This window comes from Gracilinanus agilis, chromosome 2, assembly GCF_016433145.1.
Source record: "Gracilinanus agilis isolate LMUSP501 chromosome 2, AgileGrace, whole genome shotgun sequence".
Taxonomy (NCBI): domain Eukaryota; kingdom Metazoa; phylum Chordata; class Mammalia; order Didelphimorphia; family Didelphidae; genus Gracilinanus; species Gracilinanus agilis.
Window position 1 is genome coordinate 229,938,960 of NC_058131.1, and position 19,352 is coordinate 229,958,311.

The 19,352-nt window shown below is 37.7% G+C and overlaps 1 protein-coding gene across 1 annotated transcript in view; it reads right to left on the minus strand.

Moving 5' to 3' along the window:
- Positions 1 to 8,935, minus strand: part of PPP1CB (protein phosphatase 1 catalytic subunit beta) — an 82,660-nt gene extending 73,725 nt beyond the window's left edge. Inside the window, exon 1 of the mRNA XM_044663707.1 lies at positions 8,758 to 8,935. Coding sequence (XP_044519642.1) covers positions 8,758 to 8,809 — 52 coding nt within the window. The 5' untranslated portion in view covers positions 8,810 to 8,935. The remainder of the gene's footprint in view (positions 1 to 8,757) is intronic.
- Between the last annotated feature and the right edge of the window lie 10,417 nt (positions 8,936 to 19,352).

Genomic DNA, 19,352 nt, shown 5'->3' on the forward strand with positions numbered 1-19,352 from the left:
AGGAGCTTCCATTACAATGCAACTGGTTCTGTAATTTGTAATCTTACAAGTATTTGTTAGGGAATAAAGAGGTTGTGACTTGCCCAGGATCACATAGTCAGAGCACATTAGAAATAGAACTTGAGCACAGGCCTTCCTGATTAGGACTTATACTGCCTATTATGACATACTGCCTCTCCCTTGCACAGTCACTTAATAAATATTTGTAAAACTGAATTGATGTTCAGTGCATCATTATGATCATTCCAACATGAATACCAGTTATTCAGGAAAAGGGATTTAGAGCTATCAGCCCAATGTGTTGCTGTAACTAAAATGACCAATGAAATGTTGGACATAATCAGAAGGGATTTAAGAAACTAAAAACTTCAACCAGTGGAATAAGGAATTCAGCATGTAATAAAAACTGCTGAAAAAATCAGAAAGCAATCTAGGAGAAACTAGACAGACTCACACCTCAGACCACACACACATTAAGATAAAATTCAAGTTAACACATTACTCAGGCACAAGCAAACCAGGCAAGTGAGGAAGAATCACTCTACAGATCTACGAATAAAAAGACAAAATGGACAATTCTGATTACATATAAAAAAATCTTTGCACAAACAAATCAACTAAATTATTTTAAAAAAAAATAGGTTTTTACAAAAGTATATCTACATAGAAGTTACAGCAACAACAGTTTAAAAGTTTTTCCCAATACTTGCGGGCAATATACTTCCCTATTCAGCTTGGTAGGGGAGAGAGAAGAGGATTAATTCAATTCTTACAAAGCACCAATCCCAAAAAGTTCACATCCAAAGAAGTGCTGCTATTGGATAAGCCCCTGTCTCATTGGGCTATCATTGGCCTGGGGATCTCAAAGGTCAGTCTTTGCTCCTCAGGGGAGCAAATGTTGCATTGGCTGTGGAACCCAAGCTCTGCAGATGTACCCAATCCACCTTTTGTAGTCCCAAAATCACAGGCTCCAATCTCCTTCACCTGATGGCATAAGCAAAGGAACCAATATATTCACCAAAAGCACAGCAAACTGACTGGCCCAAAGGGCCTATTGTTTTTCATTTAAAATACATATAAATATAAATAAGATTTTATACAATCTACACATCCACATAAGTTTTATCTATATTATTTTTCCTTAAAAACAAAACAATAAATTGTTACAGATCATTACACAAGTTGTCAGGCTTGGTGGTTCTGTCAGTTGGATTTTGCCAATTAACAGCTATTAGGGGGCAGCTGGGTAGCTCAGTGGATTGAGAGCCAGGCCTAGAGATGGGAGGTCCCAGGTTCAAATCTGGCCTCAGACCCTTCCCAGCTGTGTGATGCTGGGCAAGTCACTTGACCCCCATTGCCTACCCTTACCACTCTTCTGCCTTGGAGCCAATACACAGTATTGATTCCAAGACAGAAGGTAAGGGTTAAAAAAACAAACAAAAAAAAACAGCTATTAGATGAATCCTCAGAATTGCTTTAAGTTGCTTCATTTTTAGTAATTATTTAGAACATTCTTTCATGCCTGCTGATAGCTTCCATTTCCTTTGATAATGTTCTGTTTAAACTGATCATGTAACTTTTAATGAAGTGATCTAGCTAATATACATGATGTCTTAAAACTGCCAAAATTTTGGGGTTATGCTATATTTCCTAACCATCTGAATATAAGAATCTTATAACAGATAGGTGATATAACTATCCCACCCCTCAAAGGCAAGTCTTTTGTTAATTAACTATACAAAAACATTTAAATTATAGCTAATCAAAAAAATCTTTTGTGATCACTCTGGCTATATGGTCATAGGTTAAATCTTTACCTCAACAAGGTTGTGAATCATATCTCTTTCTCTATTTTTAAAAAAAAGTAACCTTTCAAATTTAGATCTGTATGCATTTGGAGCTAATTATAGATTTGGTATAAACTTGATTCATTACATACTTCTTGCCAAACTTCTCAGCAGTTTGTTCTTGAGTTGAATAAACACTTGTTTATGTTCAACTGCTCCTAGATTAGTTTTATCTAGTCTGTATTAGTAGATTATGCTTATCTAGTTTTTAACTGGTACCAAGTAGTTTTCAAGATCATTCCTTCATTTTTACTTTATCCCATATTTTTCTTTAGATTCTATGCCTTTTGTTCCTCTAAATTAATTCTAATATATTTTCAAGTTCTATAAAATTGTTCTTTGGTAGTTTGACAGCACATTAAATCTGAAAATAAGTTTAGGCTTTATAGTAATTTTTATTTCATTGGCTTGGGCCAAGCATTAAGAGTAAATCTTCCTCCAATTATTTAAATATTCCTTTATTTGTGTAGAATCTCATAGCTAAATATAAGACTTGATTATACATAAATATGCAGATTATTTCATGTTATTATTTTGAATTAAAATCTTATAATAAATCTGTCATGTCCATTTTAAATCAATTTCAGCATTCAAGAGAGTTGGTCATTTCTTCTCTGTACTTTGGTAAGTGCCACTAAGGGAGTTGTGATGCTCTGGGTGGTGTGAAGTCTTGAAATCCCAAAATTAAATAAGAATTAATAGAATAAAAGACTAGTAAGAACTGGAAGATATAGCAAACTAAACATAGTAAACAGAGATTAAGCATGGCTCAGCAGATAGAGTGGATAGTAGACAATGACTTTAAATCAGGAAGACCTGAGTTCAAACATGACTTTTGATCCTAGTTGTCTGACTCTTAAAAATCACAAACCCTGAAATTCCCTTAACACCCTAAGATTAAATTATAGATGGGGTTCAATCTCTGTTGCCATCTGCTTTAAGTGGAGGGAATTTCCACAATGAGGATTGGAAGATACTAAACTAAATACAGCAAAACTAGAACACTATAGCAACCTTCTTTTCTCCCTTTAACTTTATTAAGCCATTATGTGGCAATACATTGTGCGAAATATAACAAAAGATATATGGAGATCAATGATCTCATATGAGTTTATAATCTACTGGGAGCATATTATAGAATTAATTACAAATCAAAACTGAAGAAAAACACATGCCAATCAAGATCAAATAAGGGATTATTTCCAAATACCAAGATAAAGGAAAGCTTTATCAGAGAATTATAGGACCAGTGGGCTAAACATGACTGTGTTGCATCTTTGAGACAGATTAGAGTTACTGGGATTCGCTTGACAGTAAAGTTCCCTGAATTAAAGGAGAGGATGAAAAGAAAAACAAATATGTCAGCAATAAAAGTTATATGTAGAAGAGAAACAAGGCCAATTTTAAGCAAAACTATCAAGTCAATCAGGTTTGACAAGTTTGGAGCCTCCCCTTTTTGAGTACTATCTAGGTACTAGAAATCTCTCTACCATGTATATGTGCACCATCCAAGGAAGTTAAAGATAGAAACAAGGGATTGTTAAATGCCAAAATATGTATAACAATATTCTTGATTGTGGGAAAGACCTGGAAATAAGTTGAGTGCCTGCTGAATGGGAAAACTCTTTAATTCCAATGTTTTCCCTCTTATTTTCTATTTATATTGTATATATTTTGTTTTGTATATATTTGTTTGCAAATTGTCTCAGCCATGGGATTGTAAGCTTCTTGAGGGCAGGAACTGTCTTTCCCCTCTTTTTTTATATTGCTACCAGCATTTAGCACAATACCAGGCACACAGTAGACACTTAACAAAAGTTCACTAAATGACTATAGAATTGACTAATAGAATACTATTACTGTATAATAAGACATTAAGAGGCAATCTATGTTTGTGGTTGGAGAGCTAGCCTTAAGGCCAGAAACATTTGGGTTTAAGTTCTACTTCTGCCACATGATCACTGTGATCCTAGGTTAATCACTTAACATCTCAAGGTGAGTTGCAGAGAAGGTGCTTATCTGCATTATTAAGAAGTTGTTTCCCCATATGGGCTTTCTCTATACCAATGACAGCACAAATCTGGTCTCTATTCCTATTTCCAAAAAAAATTTAACAAATCGTGGTATCACATTTGTGTGACACAGAGGCTAAGAACAAGGAATTCTGAGAAGTATGAAAAGACACGTGAGGGGCAACTAGGTGGCTCAAACAGAAAGCCAGGTCTGAGGACTGGGTTCAAATCTTATCTCAAGACACTTCCTAGCTATATGAACCTGGGCAAGTCATTTAACTCCAATTGCTTAGCCCTTACCAGAACCAATACTTATAGTATCAATTCTAAAACAGAAGGCAAAATTTAGTTAATTTTTAAAAAAAGACATGAAATTATACTCAGTAAGAGGAGCTAGGAGAACAATATTTATGATAACAATAATATAAATTTAAAGAACTAAATATAAAAACTGAACTGCAGGGGACAGCTGGGTAGCTCAGTGGATTGAGAGCCAGGCCTAAAGATGGGAGGTCCCAGGTTCAAATCTGGCCTCAGACACTTCCCAGCTGTGTGACCCTGGGCAAGTCACTTGACTCCCATTTGCCTACCCTTACCACTCTTCTGCCTAGGAGCCAATACACAGTATTGACTCCAAGACAGAAGATAAGGGGTTTAAAAAAACCAAACCAAAAAAAAAAAACTGAATTGCATATAATCACAATCAAGATCAGATCCAAAGAAGAGCTGAAAATACTAATAGTCATTCTTGTCATTACACAGGTTGGGGGAATAATAGATGGAGGGGGAGGAAGAATATATATATATATATAGTAACATCAGAAATTGAGTATTCTTTTGATTGGTTTTGCTGAAATACCTTTTATCTTTTTTACTTTATTTTTTGTTACACAGAAATGGTTGGCTGGGTAGGACTATAGTAATGCAAATGAAAAATAATATAAAAACAAGATACCAGCAAAAATAAGATTTTAAATTCTTAAATTGCTAATATACACACAAAATCTACCAGCAGGTAAGAAGTAGGATTTTTTGTTTCAGCAAGGTCAGGATTTGCTGGCAGGTCAGGCCTAAAAGTGATGGAGAGTTAGGGAGGATGGATATAATCTGGCCTCCATTTTCTGGTAGACCAAGGTACAGTCTCTGACATCTGATCAAGTCAACAACCTATTCTGTGCCTCAGGCAACTAAGGCAATAAGTAGGAAAGAAGATAAGGATCTGCATAAATTGAGAAAGTTGCTTACATTAATGAAATCACAGGTCAAGTTTAAAAAAAAGAAAGTCAAGTCTAAAGGCATCTAAGATAGCTTGATGGGGCATTGATTCCTTCTAAAGGGATTTAATGTCTTCTGTGATACATGTATACATGAGATCCATAAAGCTAGCAGGTGCAAGTAAAGAAGAATCTTTGTGGCAAAAATGATGGTAGAATCACACAGGGAATTAAATGATAGAAACTTGGTTTTTAGACTTGAACAAAAAAAAATGAGTGTCTTTTATAATTTGTACTGGAAGACATGCACTATCAAGTAACTCAAAAGGATGTTAATATGTATTAGATATAACATTAAAAAATGTCTTCCATCTAGAGGATCTAAAAGCCCTTTGAAAAATATTACATCAATGATGGATGTCAAGAATTTCTAGACAAACTCACATAAAATGAGTCATAAATATCTACAAGTGTGCTACAGGTGATTCAGGCCCAAAATGTGCTAAAAACAAGAAAAAATAAAAACAAAGACAAATTACAATCTGGCAAATTTAAAGACTACTATTTTGGTGTTGGCAAACTTAATCATGGCTAAACTGCAAGGTAACTTACAAACATGCTGAGTTTGCAAGAACTTTTAAAAACTATATGGGGGTGGGGGTGGGCAGCTGGGTAGCTCAATGAATGGAGAACCAAGCAGGGAGACTGGAGTTCCCAGATTCAAATCTGACCTCAAGACACTTCCTTGCTGTGTGACCCTGGGCAAATCACTTAACCCCAATTGCCTAGACTTAGTATTGATTCTAAGAAGGAATGGATTTAAAAAAACACACATATACACCCATATGGCATCTGACATATCCTATACAGTAATGTTGAAAACTGAAGTTCAGGAGAAAGATAATTTTTAAATTGTATGAATAATTTGGAAAAAAAGGAAGGAAATTCCAATTCTTGGTCTAAAAAAATGTGGTCTTATTTCAAATTAGGATGGTATATCTAGAACTGGATGGGACCTTAGAGGCCCTTCAGTCCAACCCTCTCATTTTATAGATGTGGAAATAGAGGCCGAGAGTGTGACCAGAACAGGGTCATAAGAGCTTATAAAGTGCCAGAGATGAAATTTGAAGTCTTTCTAGCTCCAAGTCTTATCACTCTATCCATTACAACATACTCTAAGGTAAATAGAAAGAAGATTCAAATGTTTATTTTAAACTAGTGTTTGAAGTATGTTTGTGCATGCAAATATAAGTAGCCCCAATATGACTTTTTAGCTAAGAATTATGAACTTTTATAACTGTAGTATCATAAAAGGCAAGTGAATTTCAAAAAGATGTCCCAAAGTCCCTATTAAAAATTTTATAATTGTACCCTACCATAACAAAATATATTAATATAAATTTAAAAAATGAAAAGACTTTTTAAATGGTTTAAGTCCAAGCAATGAGACCACAGGTCCAAATAGCTACTACTTAAAGTCCAGAGTCAACCTCAGAATTTATAGCAATGGTGTTAGAAAGGCCTACACTCCCCCATGAGGAGAGCAAAATTCTGATATTTTTTCCAAGTCAGTAAATCTACCTTAAAAGCAATATTTGATTACATAAATTTAATTATCCAACTCATTAAAAGTATGGTCATGTTTTACTTAAAAAAGGATTTTATATATATATATATATATGTATATATATACATACATACATATATGTATAATTTTTTGAAACCATAAAAACAGTAATATTTTGACACTCATATAATCTGTTAGTTCTCAAATCATTTTTACATGTTATTTTATTTGATCCTTCCAACAGCATGAGGTAGGCAAATTAGGAATTATTTTCACTTCTCAAATAAGAAAACAGAGGCACAGAGGAGTTGTGACTTGTCCAGTGTCGCATAGCTAGTAAACTGTATTCCTGACATTTTTAGGGACTGCGCTATATATCATCTCGGGCTCCTTAGATTAATAGAATGCACTTAAATCCAAAACCCAAGACCAATTATCCTGAGGCCTCATTTATTCTTTTTACTACAACATACAGAGTTTGGGCATTTGGAGATTTTTACTTATTTAATGCCAAACAATTTTAAGGAGTAAGTTAAACTCTTTGCCATAGACCTATGATATTTTTATAGCCCAATACCTTATTTCCAGATTACTCCGGTCTACTTTACTTAACATGGATTTTTTTTTTCCCGAGGCCCTATAATGCAAACATTTCAATCTCAGAAAAATGTTCAGGCGGGTTAGAAGTCCGTTAAGAAGTTAACACTTACTATAAGCACCAGGGGGCCTCCCAGTGATAACTGACAGCGTAGAGGAAAAGGCTTAGAGTTCACGGTAAAACTTTTGTTTTCCTATTTAAGCAATAAACAGTTTCGGACTTTCACATCTGAAACGAATGCATTTATTCACACGATATATACAATATACAGAACTAATTAGTTCTCTAGATACAAACAAGGTGGAAAATGGAACTTTCCAAAAGCACGCTTCAGAGTTAACTATTATCGTGTAGTTTAGGAAGCAAACAAATTAGGGCAGATGATGTTAATATACATCCTGGAATTTTTATTCAACAAGGATTCGCAGCATAAAACTGTTTTTCTTCTATAATACTCAAAGAAATTAGTTTCGGAGCTTTCAGGGTGCTTTCCTTTGGAGTGAGGGGGAAGATATTAAGAGAACGCAGGAAGCAATAAAGTTGAAACCTAAGTTCACTTCTCACATTTAATAAGAAACAATTTTAAACTCTTCTTAACCCTTTTAGGAAAAACAAAACAAAACTTCTGATGGCTCAGCAGAACTTCAACGAAGTGAATAAAATTTATAAACAGAGTTCCTTAAGAAAAGAAAAGGGAGGGGGGTAATTTTCCAATTTCTGCCCAAAGCTAATTGATTTGCACAAAAATAACTTTAATTCATTGGAATCAGTAAAGTCAAACAACTCAATTCCTCCAATTTTTATCTACTGTGGATATTTTGCTAAGATTTTCAATGCAGATAATTTCTTTTCGCAAATGTCAATAAACCAAAATAAAAGCACCCATACACACGCACGAAAACAAAAAACAAAAACAACCTATCCCAGACCACGGAAGTCCAAAGATTTATCAGAAATTTCGGTAGAATCTGGGCTACTCAACTCTCCCCAACCCCTACACCTTCTATCAATAATACCCTCAACATTGGCTGCAAAATAAAAGATTGAAAGCCTTAATGGAAGATCAACTGAGCCCTATATACAAAGTGGGAGCCACCAAAGGTCAATACTCCGGGGTAGAGTGGGGCGCGGGGTCTCCTCCAGATGCCCCCATTCCCAGTGGGGGGGCGTCTCTTAGCTAGCCCCCAAGCTCGAGTCATCTCCCCGCCCCCGGAGGGGGGGCGGGGAAGCGAGAGGGAGGGGGCCCGCGCTCAGACCGCGCCGTTTCCTCCCCCACCCGCCCCAGCGGCCCCGCCAATTCGTAAGCCTTCCCCGCCGAAAGACTTCAGACTCAAGTCTCCTAGCCCCAAGGGAGGCCGCGTCCCCGGGGGGGATCACGCCATGGTCAGAGTTCAGCTTAAGTCTCCTCTACCTCCCCAGGTCTGAGTTCAGCGCCCCGCCCCGCACCCCCGGGGGCTCCAAAGATTGAAGAGGAGGCGGCGGCGCCCCCAGCACCCGCTCCCGTCCCGCCTGCACTCACCCTCCAGAAGCCGGGTGATGAGACTATCCACGTTCAGCTCCCCGTCCGCCATCTTGTCGGCGCTCGACTCTCCTTCCCGGCCGCGGGAACAAGGGCTTCTCGGCGGTCGTGACGGTGACGGCGGCGGTGACGACGGCTAAGGCGGCCCGCGCTCCCCGGCGAATCACACCCCTGTGGGCTCGGCCCCGGCTACCCCTTTCCCTCCCCCCCGCCCCTCGGAGCAGGACACGCTCACCCCCCACAGACCCACACCACAGGAACAGAATATAAATAATTAAATAAGTGAACCAAGAAAATCGGGGGGGGGAGGGGGAGCGCCCACGAACGCAGCCGCGTCAGGGAGAAGTCGCCAGCGCTGCCACCGCCTCCAGGCTCCTCCTAGTCGGCACCGCCCAGCTCTAGAGAGCTCAGCAGCGCCACTCCGGGTCCCACCCGCAGTCGCAACTCCGGCCCCGCAGCTTGCCACCCCCAAAGCCGAGTTCGCTCTTGCGCAGGCGCAACTCTTCCCCCTCTCGCCGCTTCTCTTCCATCACGCAAGCGCACTAAATTCTCTCCGCCGCGCAGATATGCTTCGTTCTCCTTCCCGCTCCAACTCGCCGACTTTCCAGCGGCGTCGCTGGCGACCCTTAGGGTCAGCTGTTTTGCGTAGTGCCTGAAGGTTCCCTTAAGCTAGGTGCACGTAGGCTAGGAAACCTTTCCCCCACGCTCTTCCCAGGCACGCCTGGGTCTGCGGCCACGCAGGCGCAGTGGCCCTGTTTCTTCCCTCCTCCGTTCTCCTTGCTTTTCAGTTTTGGTCTCCATCCCTCGTTTCCTAAGCAACTAATCGTTTTTAAATTTGCCGGGAACACTAACCACAGTTTAGCTGCTTATGGAAACGGAGATTGGGGTTTCTAAAAGAGTTGTCCCATACAGGAAAATTCAGACATTATAAATCATCCACCAAAAACCCTGTGTACGTACCGTTGTAATCCGGTTTCCCAGAGGACTGTGGCAAGTGTTAGTTTAACCGTAATCCTCTGAAAATCCCGTACCACGATGACAAAAGGGTAGATCCTGATTCTTATTCCCTGTGTTATCTTGGATGCATCCCTTACCCCCTCTTAAGTCTCATTTTCCTTATATTAAAAATGATGTATTAATTTAAGCATTTATGAAACAGGCCTGTGCCGGGCAACTTGCAATCAATCAACCAATCATTCGATAAACATTTATTAAGTGCCTACAATGTGTTAGACACTGTGCAAAGCACCTGGCCTGGCTGAGGACACAAAAAGAGTCGAAAGACAGCATCAAGGAAATTTTAATATAGAAGAGACAACCTGTAAACATATATAAAGTAAGCTATAAAGAGGATAAATAGGGAAGAGGAAAAACAATGGAATTATGAGGGTTTAGGGAAGGCTTCCTATAAAAGCTGGAATTTTGGTTAGGACTAAAAGAGAGCTGGATATCCAAAGGTAAAAAAGAACAAACAAAATGGGGATTCAGATAGGTGGCTTAGTGGAGATCCAAGCCTAGAGACAAGAGGTCCTGGGTTCAAATTTGAGCTCTGACACTTCCTAACTGTGTGACTCTGGGCAAGTCACTTAACACCCATTGCCTCCCTGATCTCACTCTTCTGCCTTAAAACTAATATATAGTATTGATTTGAAGACAAAATAAGGGGATAAAAAAACACACACACACAAAACTGAGCCCTGCTCTAAAGGAACTAAGTGATTATCCTAAAGCACTGGTCTCACCATATCACTATAATCTCCAATGGTGCTGTATTATCTCTAGAAATAAATATGTTCTCTGTTTGGCATTTAAAGCCTTTGGGCTTTACTTTTCTTAAATTAAGTAACTTTTAACTTAAGTACTTATATGGGGGACTAGCTATATAAATGATATATTTATTTAGGGGAGTTCTACTACTAGAATGCCCTATTTTATCTTTATTTTATGTTTATTACAAATAAATATATTACAGTGGATCTAAATTATATTTTATAGTGAAAGCTTCTGTAACTGAGAAAAGACATTACACAGTGAATAATATTTATTATTATATTTTACACAGTGAATAATCACTCACTCTATAACTATGTTAATAGGTTGATCAATTGTTATTTGTCTTTGGTTTTCGAAGAGGGCCCATATCACAATGAGTGAAGTCTTGACTTTAGAGTGGCTGGATTTAAGAAAGGCAGAGTTGGACAAAATCATCAACCTCATTCTCTCTTTCAGAGTCATTGAAGTTCAGTAGCAGGACAAAAGTCAGGAGGACTGGCAATGGCCTGGGATGCAGTGGATGACCATGGCCTCTTCAAAGTCTGGCTAAGCTCTAAGTGCCGCAGAGTATTCACTTCAACTGCCTTCATGGTCATTGGACCAAATTGTTCTCATCCATCCATTCTGTACATACTCATTATAAATATCCCAATGTCAGTTATGGTAAACCTGGTTTAGCTCATCTGCTGAGATGGCTTTACTGAGGTGTGGCCACTATGTATGCTACAGCTTCTTGAAGCCACAGGTGAGAGTTGGGTGGTCACCAAAGGTGAACAAGCAGCCCTGAACAGTGCTTGCTAAGTCCTCATACCAAGGGGCCTAGTCCTCCCTGAACGCCTATATGCTACAGACTGATAAATTAACAATGATAGCAAGAGGGGCAGCTAGATGGCACAGTGGATAGAGAACCAGGCCTGGAGTCAGGAGGTCCTGGGTTCAAATTTGGCCTCAGTCATTTCCAAGCTGTGTGACTCTGGGCAAGTTACTTAGCCTCATTTGCCTAGCTCTAGTCCTTCTGTCTTAAGAGTTGTTACTAAGAAAGTAAAGGTTTGAAAAAAAATGTAATGATAGAAAGAAAACCAGTATAAGATACATGGGGTGGGGAAGAAGGAACACTTCTCCTTATAGGGAAAGCAATTGGACAATTTTCTTACTACTTTTGAAAGTTAATGAATATGTAAAGGAATAAATTGGAGAATTCTGTTCATCTACCTAATGAGATTTTGAGAAGGAGAATAATAATGAACCTTTGTTTGGTTTGCCTTTGCTACAATCAATAAGTTATGGACGTGCCCATTAGCATCTTGTTTAGAAAATAAAAGACAACTCAGGACTATGTGTCAGTGCCTAGACTAGTCCTAGGAAGAATTGGTTGACTCCAAAGCTTAGGAAAATGGACTCTTGAAGGAAGTACTGCTCCTTTGTTCTGGTCCATAAAAGCGAGCTGATAGAACTTCTCTGGTCCTTTTGGCTTTTTTTGTTTTGGTTTGGTTTTTTTCCACTCTTCACCTTTCTTCAGGGGTGTAGCCAGGGGTTTGATGGTAAATGTTTAACACCCTGTGCTCTCTAGGAAAACAAAACAAGATAAAACAAACTATACCTGACAAACCTTTAAGTTTAATCTACATAATTGACATATTCCCCATCACTTTCTTAAGTCTAGATGCCCAACAAAATAACAAATGAGTCCTGATTTGTAGCATTCCCAGATTTCTAAGGTACAAATGCTTATAATGAAAATATAACAGTTGGCTCTCTCAGGCTATTAAAGATGGCTCCAGCACACCCCTGTTTGTAGCTGACCAGGGTCCTGGGCTTGTGTCCTTACCAGGACTCAAGGTCTGAGGACACAGCTGTGAAATGTGTTCACCCTCAACCTGAGAGCAGCAGCAGCTGGGACAATAGTGGTATGTCCTGTAACTTAAAAGCTATAGGTGCTGACTATGCCCAGAGGAGAGTTTGTGGGTGATAGTCCCAAACTTCAGGTTCCCTGTGTTGAGAAGTTGGAGATTTGGAGTCCCTGTGTATCCGGAGGCCAAAATCTGGTCCTCTTCCAAAGGAAGAAAATTTCTTGGGCAGCACTGAGCTTGGGGGTTCCCTCAGGAGTAAATTCACATTTCAGTGTTCAGGAAACTGGCCCTTTAGAGAGAGAAGGGAGAAGAGGTATAGCAAGGAAACTCAGACTGACAAACTGACATGAGAGCTCTCTCCAGCCCTCCCCCACCCCCCTAATTGAGCACACAAACACTCTATTATGGTGAGTTATTTAGACTGTATGGGGCCTCTGGGAAGGAATTACCTTTCCAGCAGTCCCAGAGTTTGTTTACCTTGGCGGGGGCATGTGGGTGTAGGGGGTGGGAGGATGGGGGGGTGGGGGGTGAGCAAACCACAAGGTGACACTGCAAATCTTGGAGGGTCTATGTGGGACCATAGGGGAGAGCAAAGAATTAATTCACTGGAATGTCAGGGTGTTGCCCTCTTGAAAAACTCAAATTCAATTCCCTATTGAAGATGATCTAAACCACACTGTCACTGAGTCATTTATTTAGGGGAGTTCTACTAATAGAATTCCTCTTTATTTTATAGTTATATTTATTATCAACATATTACAGTGAATATAAATTACATTTTACAGTATAGGCTTCTTTAACTGAGAAAAGACATACAGCAAATAATATTTATTATCATATTTTACACAGGGAATAGTTAGTCCACAATTATGTTAATAGACTGATCAATTGTTATTTGTCTTTGGTTTTTGAAGAGGACCAATGAGTTCACAGTGAGCAAAGTCTTAACTTATGAGTGAACTGGATTTAAGTGATATGGAATTATCCAAAGGACCTTGGTGGAAAATTGAGCCCCAGTAGAATTATTTATGGGCTGTCATAAGTAGTTTGTATTTTTAGTATCTGGTTATATAAATTCTTTGTGAATTCTGAATTTCCATGAGGTAGGATAAAGACTGCCCTGTTCTTGAGATCATTTGTTACACTAAGTGTTTATATGGGAGCTGGGTCCCCTGTTATTCATATTTATAGAAACCTGTGTGTGAGCTCTAAGTATTAGTGATATTTGGAAATTATCCAGAATGAACTGTGAGTGAGGGCAGAAACAGTCCAAAAGATAATAATCTTTTTTGAGAGATCAGAGCTGGTCTTCATGAGAGAAGGGCTTGGGAGTCCTGGGTCTAGGATTATATATTCATTCTAAAAAATTATAAATAATAAACATGTGGAGTTTCATAAAATTATTTATAATCATTGTTGTTTTTATTCTTATTTATATGTTTGAACATTTGTTTTGTCAATAATTTTGAATATAACATTTTTAAAAATCAATTAATCACTAAGTACTTATTGAATGTTTACTACTATAGCCCAAACTAGGCTTAATATTATGAGAGAAATAGAAGCATAAAAATGTGATTTCTATCATTAAGAAGCATGCAATTGAGATGGGAAAATAGAGCTAGCACATATGAAATAATAACAACATGGTATATCACTACAAGGGCATTCTTCAAATGTGGAAAATTAATATTAAACTGTAATAATTTTAATAAGAAACCTTTCTTAAACTTCAGGTGTAGAAGATCAGCCAGCATCTAAGTTAAATTAATTTATTCCCAGACCTCAGAGCATCTTACTGGGCTGACTTTTGTTACAGCCTAGGTAGAAACATACTTTGTTTATCTGTAAACAAGAATTTTCTTAGGTAAGGGAAGTCAGCAGGCTTGTGAGGACATCAGAAAGTAGTGTTTATATTGGCCTGTACTAGAGAAAGTAGCTCTTCTCTACTGCTCTCTTACTCAGCAGCTCTCTTTTGCCCCTCTCATCCATTTGGCATCCATTTGGATTATGGATGGAGTCTATGGACTAGTTTAGATTTTCTTGAGCAGCTGGTTAATGAATTAACTTAAAAACTAGGAAATGCTGCCTCTCAAGAATTTAGTCATTACACAACTTATCCATAGGTTATATTCCAAAAGGTTCTTTTGTAAATAATATTTCCCAACAGAAATAATGTTCTATATACTAAGTAGGTTCAGAAACCTGTTTATTTGAAAATGTAGCCAAATTATAGCACCAATACTACTATAGCCCTGCTATTAAACTCAAATAGAAAAAGGGCCACTAAACCATACATAAGCATCCTCCAGGCCACATAATGACCTAGAAAACCACATATTAACAATTGATAAAAATACATTAGAAAGTCAGAAGGACTCAGGGAGGAGCTGCTCTCCTTCCCCTCTCTATGTGCCTGAGGATATTTCTCTCATCACCTGCCCCTCTGCCCAGCAGCCCAATGGGAACACTGTCTGGGCTAAGGGGAAGAAGGGCAGGGCATGAGGTGTATGGGGCCAGGTGGAGGTGGAGAAAGACATGGCACTCAGTGGGGGGAGGGGCAGCACTCCATCTCTAAAAGGTTCGCCATCACTGGACTAGAGTAACAGATACCAGCTAGGAGCCTGTTACAGTAACCCAGGCATGAGGACTAAAACTGGGCAATGGCAATGAGAATAGAGAGGAATGAATTAAAAGAAATATTTTGAAAGGATAAAATTTGGTAAAAGTGTTTGATGAGGAATAAAAAAGTAGACAAAGTTAAAGATTACTTCAATATAATGACCTTTAAATTTGTCTTTTTATAAATCTTTTATTTCATATAATATAATCCCGACTGCTTCAGGCTTAGCATTCCTATCATGTATACATAATATTCAAGCCTAAAATTACTCTATCCATGGACAATCATTTATTCCATTTTTTCTCAATCAATCAACATTTATATAGCATCCTCTGTATAAGGGGCACTAAACCTAATTGCTTAGTGTATGATTGTGATGCTAGGGAGTGTAGAAGATATGAAAGAGATAGCTGTAAAATTAATCTTCTTAAAGGCAGGTCTGACCATGACACCCCCTTCTTCATTCAATAAATTCCAGTAGCTTCCTTATTTCCTGCAGGATCAAATATAAGATTCTCTGTTTGGCTATTAAAGCCCTTCATAACTCAATCCTTCTCTACTTTGCTTGTCTATTCTTTAATAAGTTTTTATTAGTGTCTTTGTTTTTTTACATCTCATCACTTTCTCCAATATTATTCTCCTTCCCTTTCCCAAAGAGGCATCACATATAGGCAAGAGTATTTTTTTAAGACATCCCTCCCCCTTCCCCACAAAAAAAGAGCACGACCAATTAATACATCAAAAAAGTCTGAAAACATGTACAATTCTTTCCAGGATTTCTTATACCTTAGCTCCACATCCACTGCCCTTCTCTCCATCTCCATCAATGGGCATTTTCACCAACTTCCCTCTATACTTGAAAATTTCTCCTTCCTCATCTCTGCCTCATGATTTCTCTGACTTCCTTCAGATCTCAACTAAAGTCTCACCTTTTGCAAAAAATGATTTCTGGTCTTCTTTAATCTTTTTACCTTCCTTCTGAAATGATCCACATTTTATCCTGTGTGTGTTACCTCATTTGTAAGCAGTTATTTGTATGTTGTCTTCCCCAGGAAACTGAGATCCTTGAGGGCAAAGGCCAGTTTTTGTTTGTTTTGTTTTCCTTTCTTTGTCTCCCCAATACTTAATATAGTGCCTTGAATGTGCTTAATAAATGCTCGATGACCTGACTGGGCTAGCATTTACACAGAACTTTGAAGTTTATAAGACATTTCCCATATATTATCTCACTTGGACCTCGCTATGACCGTATAATGTTAGTGTTCTTAATTATCCTCATTATACAGTTGAGGAAATTGAAACACAGTATTTAAGAAACTTGCCCCTAAGTCACACAGTGTCTCTGAGCCATGATTTGAACTCAAATCTTCCCAAGTCCAAGTCATTTCCTCCATCCACTGCACTACCTCACTCCCTCACAAGGGCATTATTATCCTCCTTCATAAACATCTTTCCTGTTTCCAATCTTGGTTCCAAAGTTGGAGGTGGACATTTCCTACTTTTCTTGGCCTGATACCTTCAGACCTGGGTCTTTCCCTATATAGTTTTGGCTAAAATAATCCAGATTCTTGGCAGTTAGTGACTTCAGAGACACATTAAGCTTAGTGCTGATCTCCTCTTGAGTGGAATTTAGTAAAGCATAGAGAAGGAGAAGAGGGTCCAACCATAGTAATAATACTTTATCTTTTACATACATTTGCATTTGTATTCATGGAAAGCACTTTGCTTGAAAACATAAGGAGGGAATAAGTTGACTTTGACATGCAATTGACTGAAGGGTTTATCAACTAAAAGATCTCACCACCTTTACTGATTTTAAGGAAGCTTTAGATTAAGGAGAAGATATATTAGTAAAAAAATGTTTTGTTAATGCTTTTCAATATTGATGTCACATCTCAATGACATGTTCCTCTCCCCTTATTAAATAAAGGGTGCAGCACGGTATAATGAAAGGATGTTTGTAGCAAAAGAGTACAATCAAGCAAAATAAGCCAACCCAGTGGCCATGTTTGCTAATGTAGAGATCATTACACACCTATGGAAATTTCATGATTATCTTCAAGTTAAGGACTAGTTATTGCATTGATTAGAATTCTAACATCTTTTAGTGCTTAATCTTACATTACTGTGGTCATATAATGCTTACTTCATTCGGCATTATTCGGCATGAATCTCAAGTTTTTGTGGCCTTCACATTCAACAAATTATGATATGTGAATATGATAAAATATTATTGTACTGTAAGAAATAAAAAAATACAACGCTTTCAGAGAAATTTGGGGAATTATACATAAATTGGTGCAGAGAGAAGTAAGAAGAATCAGGAAAATAGTTTTCATAATGCTATAATAAAGGAAAGGAAAGGAAAACATCAAAGGCCTGCAAAACTCTGACCAATAAAGTGAGCAATAAAGGCTTTCCAAGTTGGATATTGAAGCATGCCTCTTGCCTCTTGCCTCTTGCCAAAGGTGTAGAATAAGGCCTATATTTTTAGATATGTTCAATGTGTAAATTTGTTTTACTTTGACTTATTTGCTACAAAAGAGGGTTCTTTGGGGGCGGTAGAAAGTTAGTGGGAAGTGTTAGTACTGTTTTAAAAAAGAAAACAACTTTAATAATATATTAAAAAAACAAAATAATTCATATTTTATGGTCCAATCATATTCTATTATATTGATATACCACAATTTTCTAACCATTCACTAGTTGATGGATATTCACTTTATTTCTAGTGTTTTCTTGTCACAAAAGTACTGCTATAAATGTTTTATTATGCAAGACCTTTACTTCTATTTTTAAAAAATCAATATTTTATTTTCTCCCTAATTATGGGCAAAAACAATTTTTAACATTCATTTTCATTTTTAGAATATTGAGTCCAAATCCTTTCTTTCTCACTGTCTCTCCCTGCCCCACCCCCAAGCCTCTCACTCCTCCCAGAGACAGTAAATAATTGTATATGGATTTTACATGTGCAATCATGTAAAACATTTTTCCATATTAGTCATCTTGTGAAAGAGATCAAAAACAAGAAAAAAAGAACAAGAAAGAAAGTGTGTGTTTTGGTGGTATATTTTCATCTGCATTCATACTCCATCAATTCTTTCTCCAGTGATAGAGCACATTTTTCTTCATCAGTCTCTGAGATTTTCTTGGATCACTTCTGAAGTATTGCTGAGAATAACTACTTTCCTTCTATTTTTGGCCTCAATCAGTAACATGTTTTAAGTACCTTCTACATGCCAGACTTAGTATTAGGCATTGAAGAGAAAAAAAACAAAAGAGAAACAAGCCCTGTCCTCAAGGAACTTACATTCTGTCAGGGAGATAACACGTAGATAAGTTTATACTTCATATGCAAACAATATATGACATGTACCTGTCACACACCTATATGTAATATACATATACATGTGCCTCCAAATATGAGTTAATTTTGTGGAGTAAGCATTAGCAGCTGTGGGAGTCAGAAAAAGGGTCATGGTGCAGATAATTATTTGAGCTAAACTTTGAAGGAAACTAGAGATTCCAAGAATCAGAGATGTGCAGGGAATCCACTCTAGTTATGGGGTTGCCTCAGTGCAAAGGCACACAGACAGGGGACTGAATGTGTGAAGAAGAGCAAGAAGATTAATCTGGCTGGACCATAGAGAAGTATGTGAATAGTAATTATATAGTATATGTTAAACTTGGAAGCATGTATCTATTATCATATAATATGTGATAAATGTTGGAAAGTTCACAGTGACTAAAGTTGTGAAAAGCTTTGGACAGCTAACAGAGGAGTTTGTATTTGCTTCTCAGGGCAATTGGGAATCTCTGGAGTTTATTGATTAAGGGAGTGACACGGTAAGATTTGTGTTTTAAGAATATCATTTTGTGGCTGAACAAGTTGTGGTTTATATGATAGTTATGAAATACTATTGTGCTAAGAAATGACAAGGAGGAAAGTTTCAGAAAAATCTGGAAAGACTTCATGAGCTGATGCAAAATGAAATGAGCAGAACCAGAAGAACACTGCATAGAGTGACAGCAATATTTTTTGGTAAACAATTCTTAAATGATCTAGTTATTCTCCACAAATGCAATCATTCAAGATAAAATCCTAGAGATTTATGATGAAAAAGGCCATCAGCTCTCTGAGAAAGAACTGATGGAGTCTGAATGCAGACTAAAATTTCCTTTTCTTTATTCTTCTTTTCATTTAAAATCTCTTCCACAAAATGACTAACATAGAAAAATGCTTTATATGATTATATATGTAAAATCTATATCAGATTGTGGAAATGTAGGAAGGAAGGGAGTAGGGAAGAGATGGAGAAGGGATAGAATTCAGAACTCAAAACTTA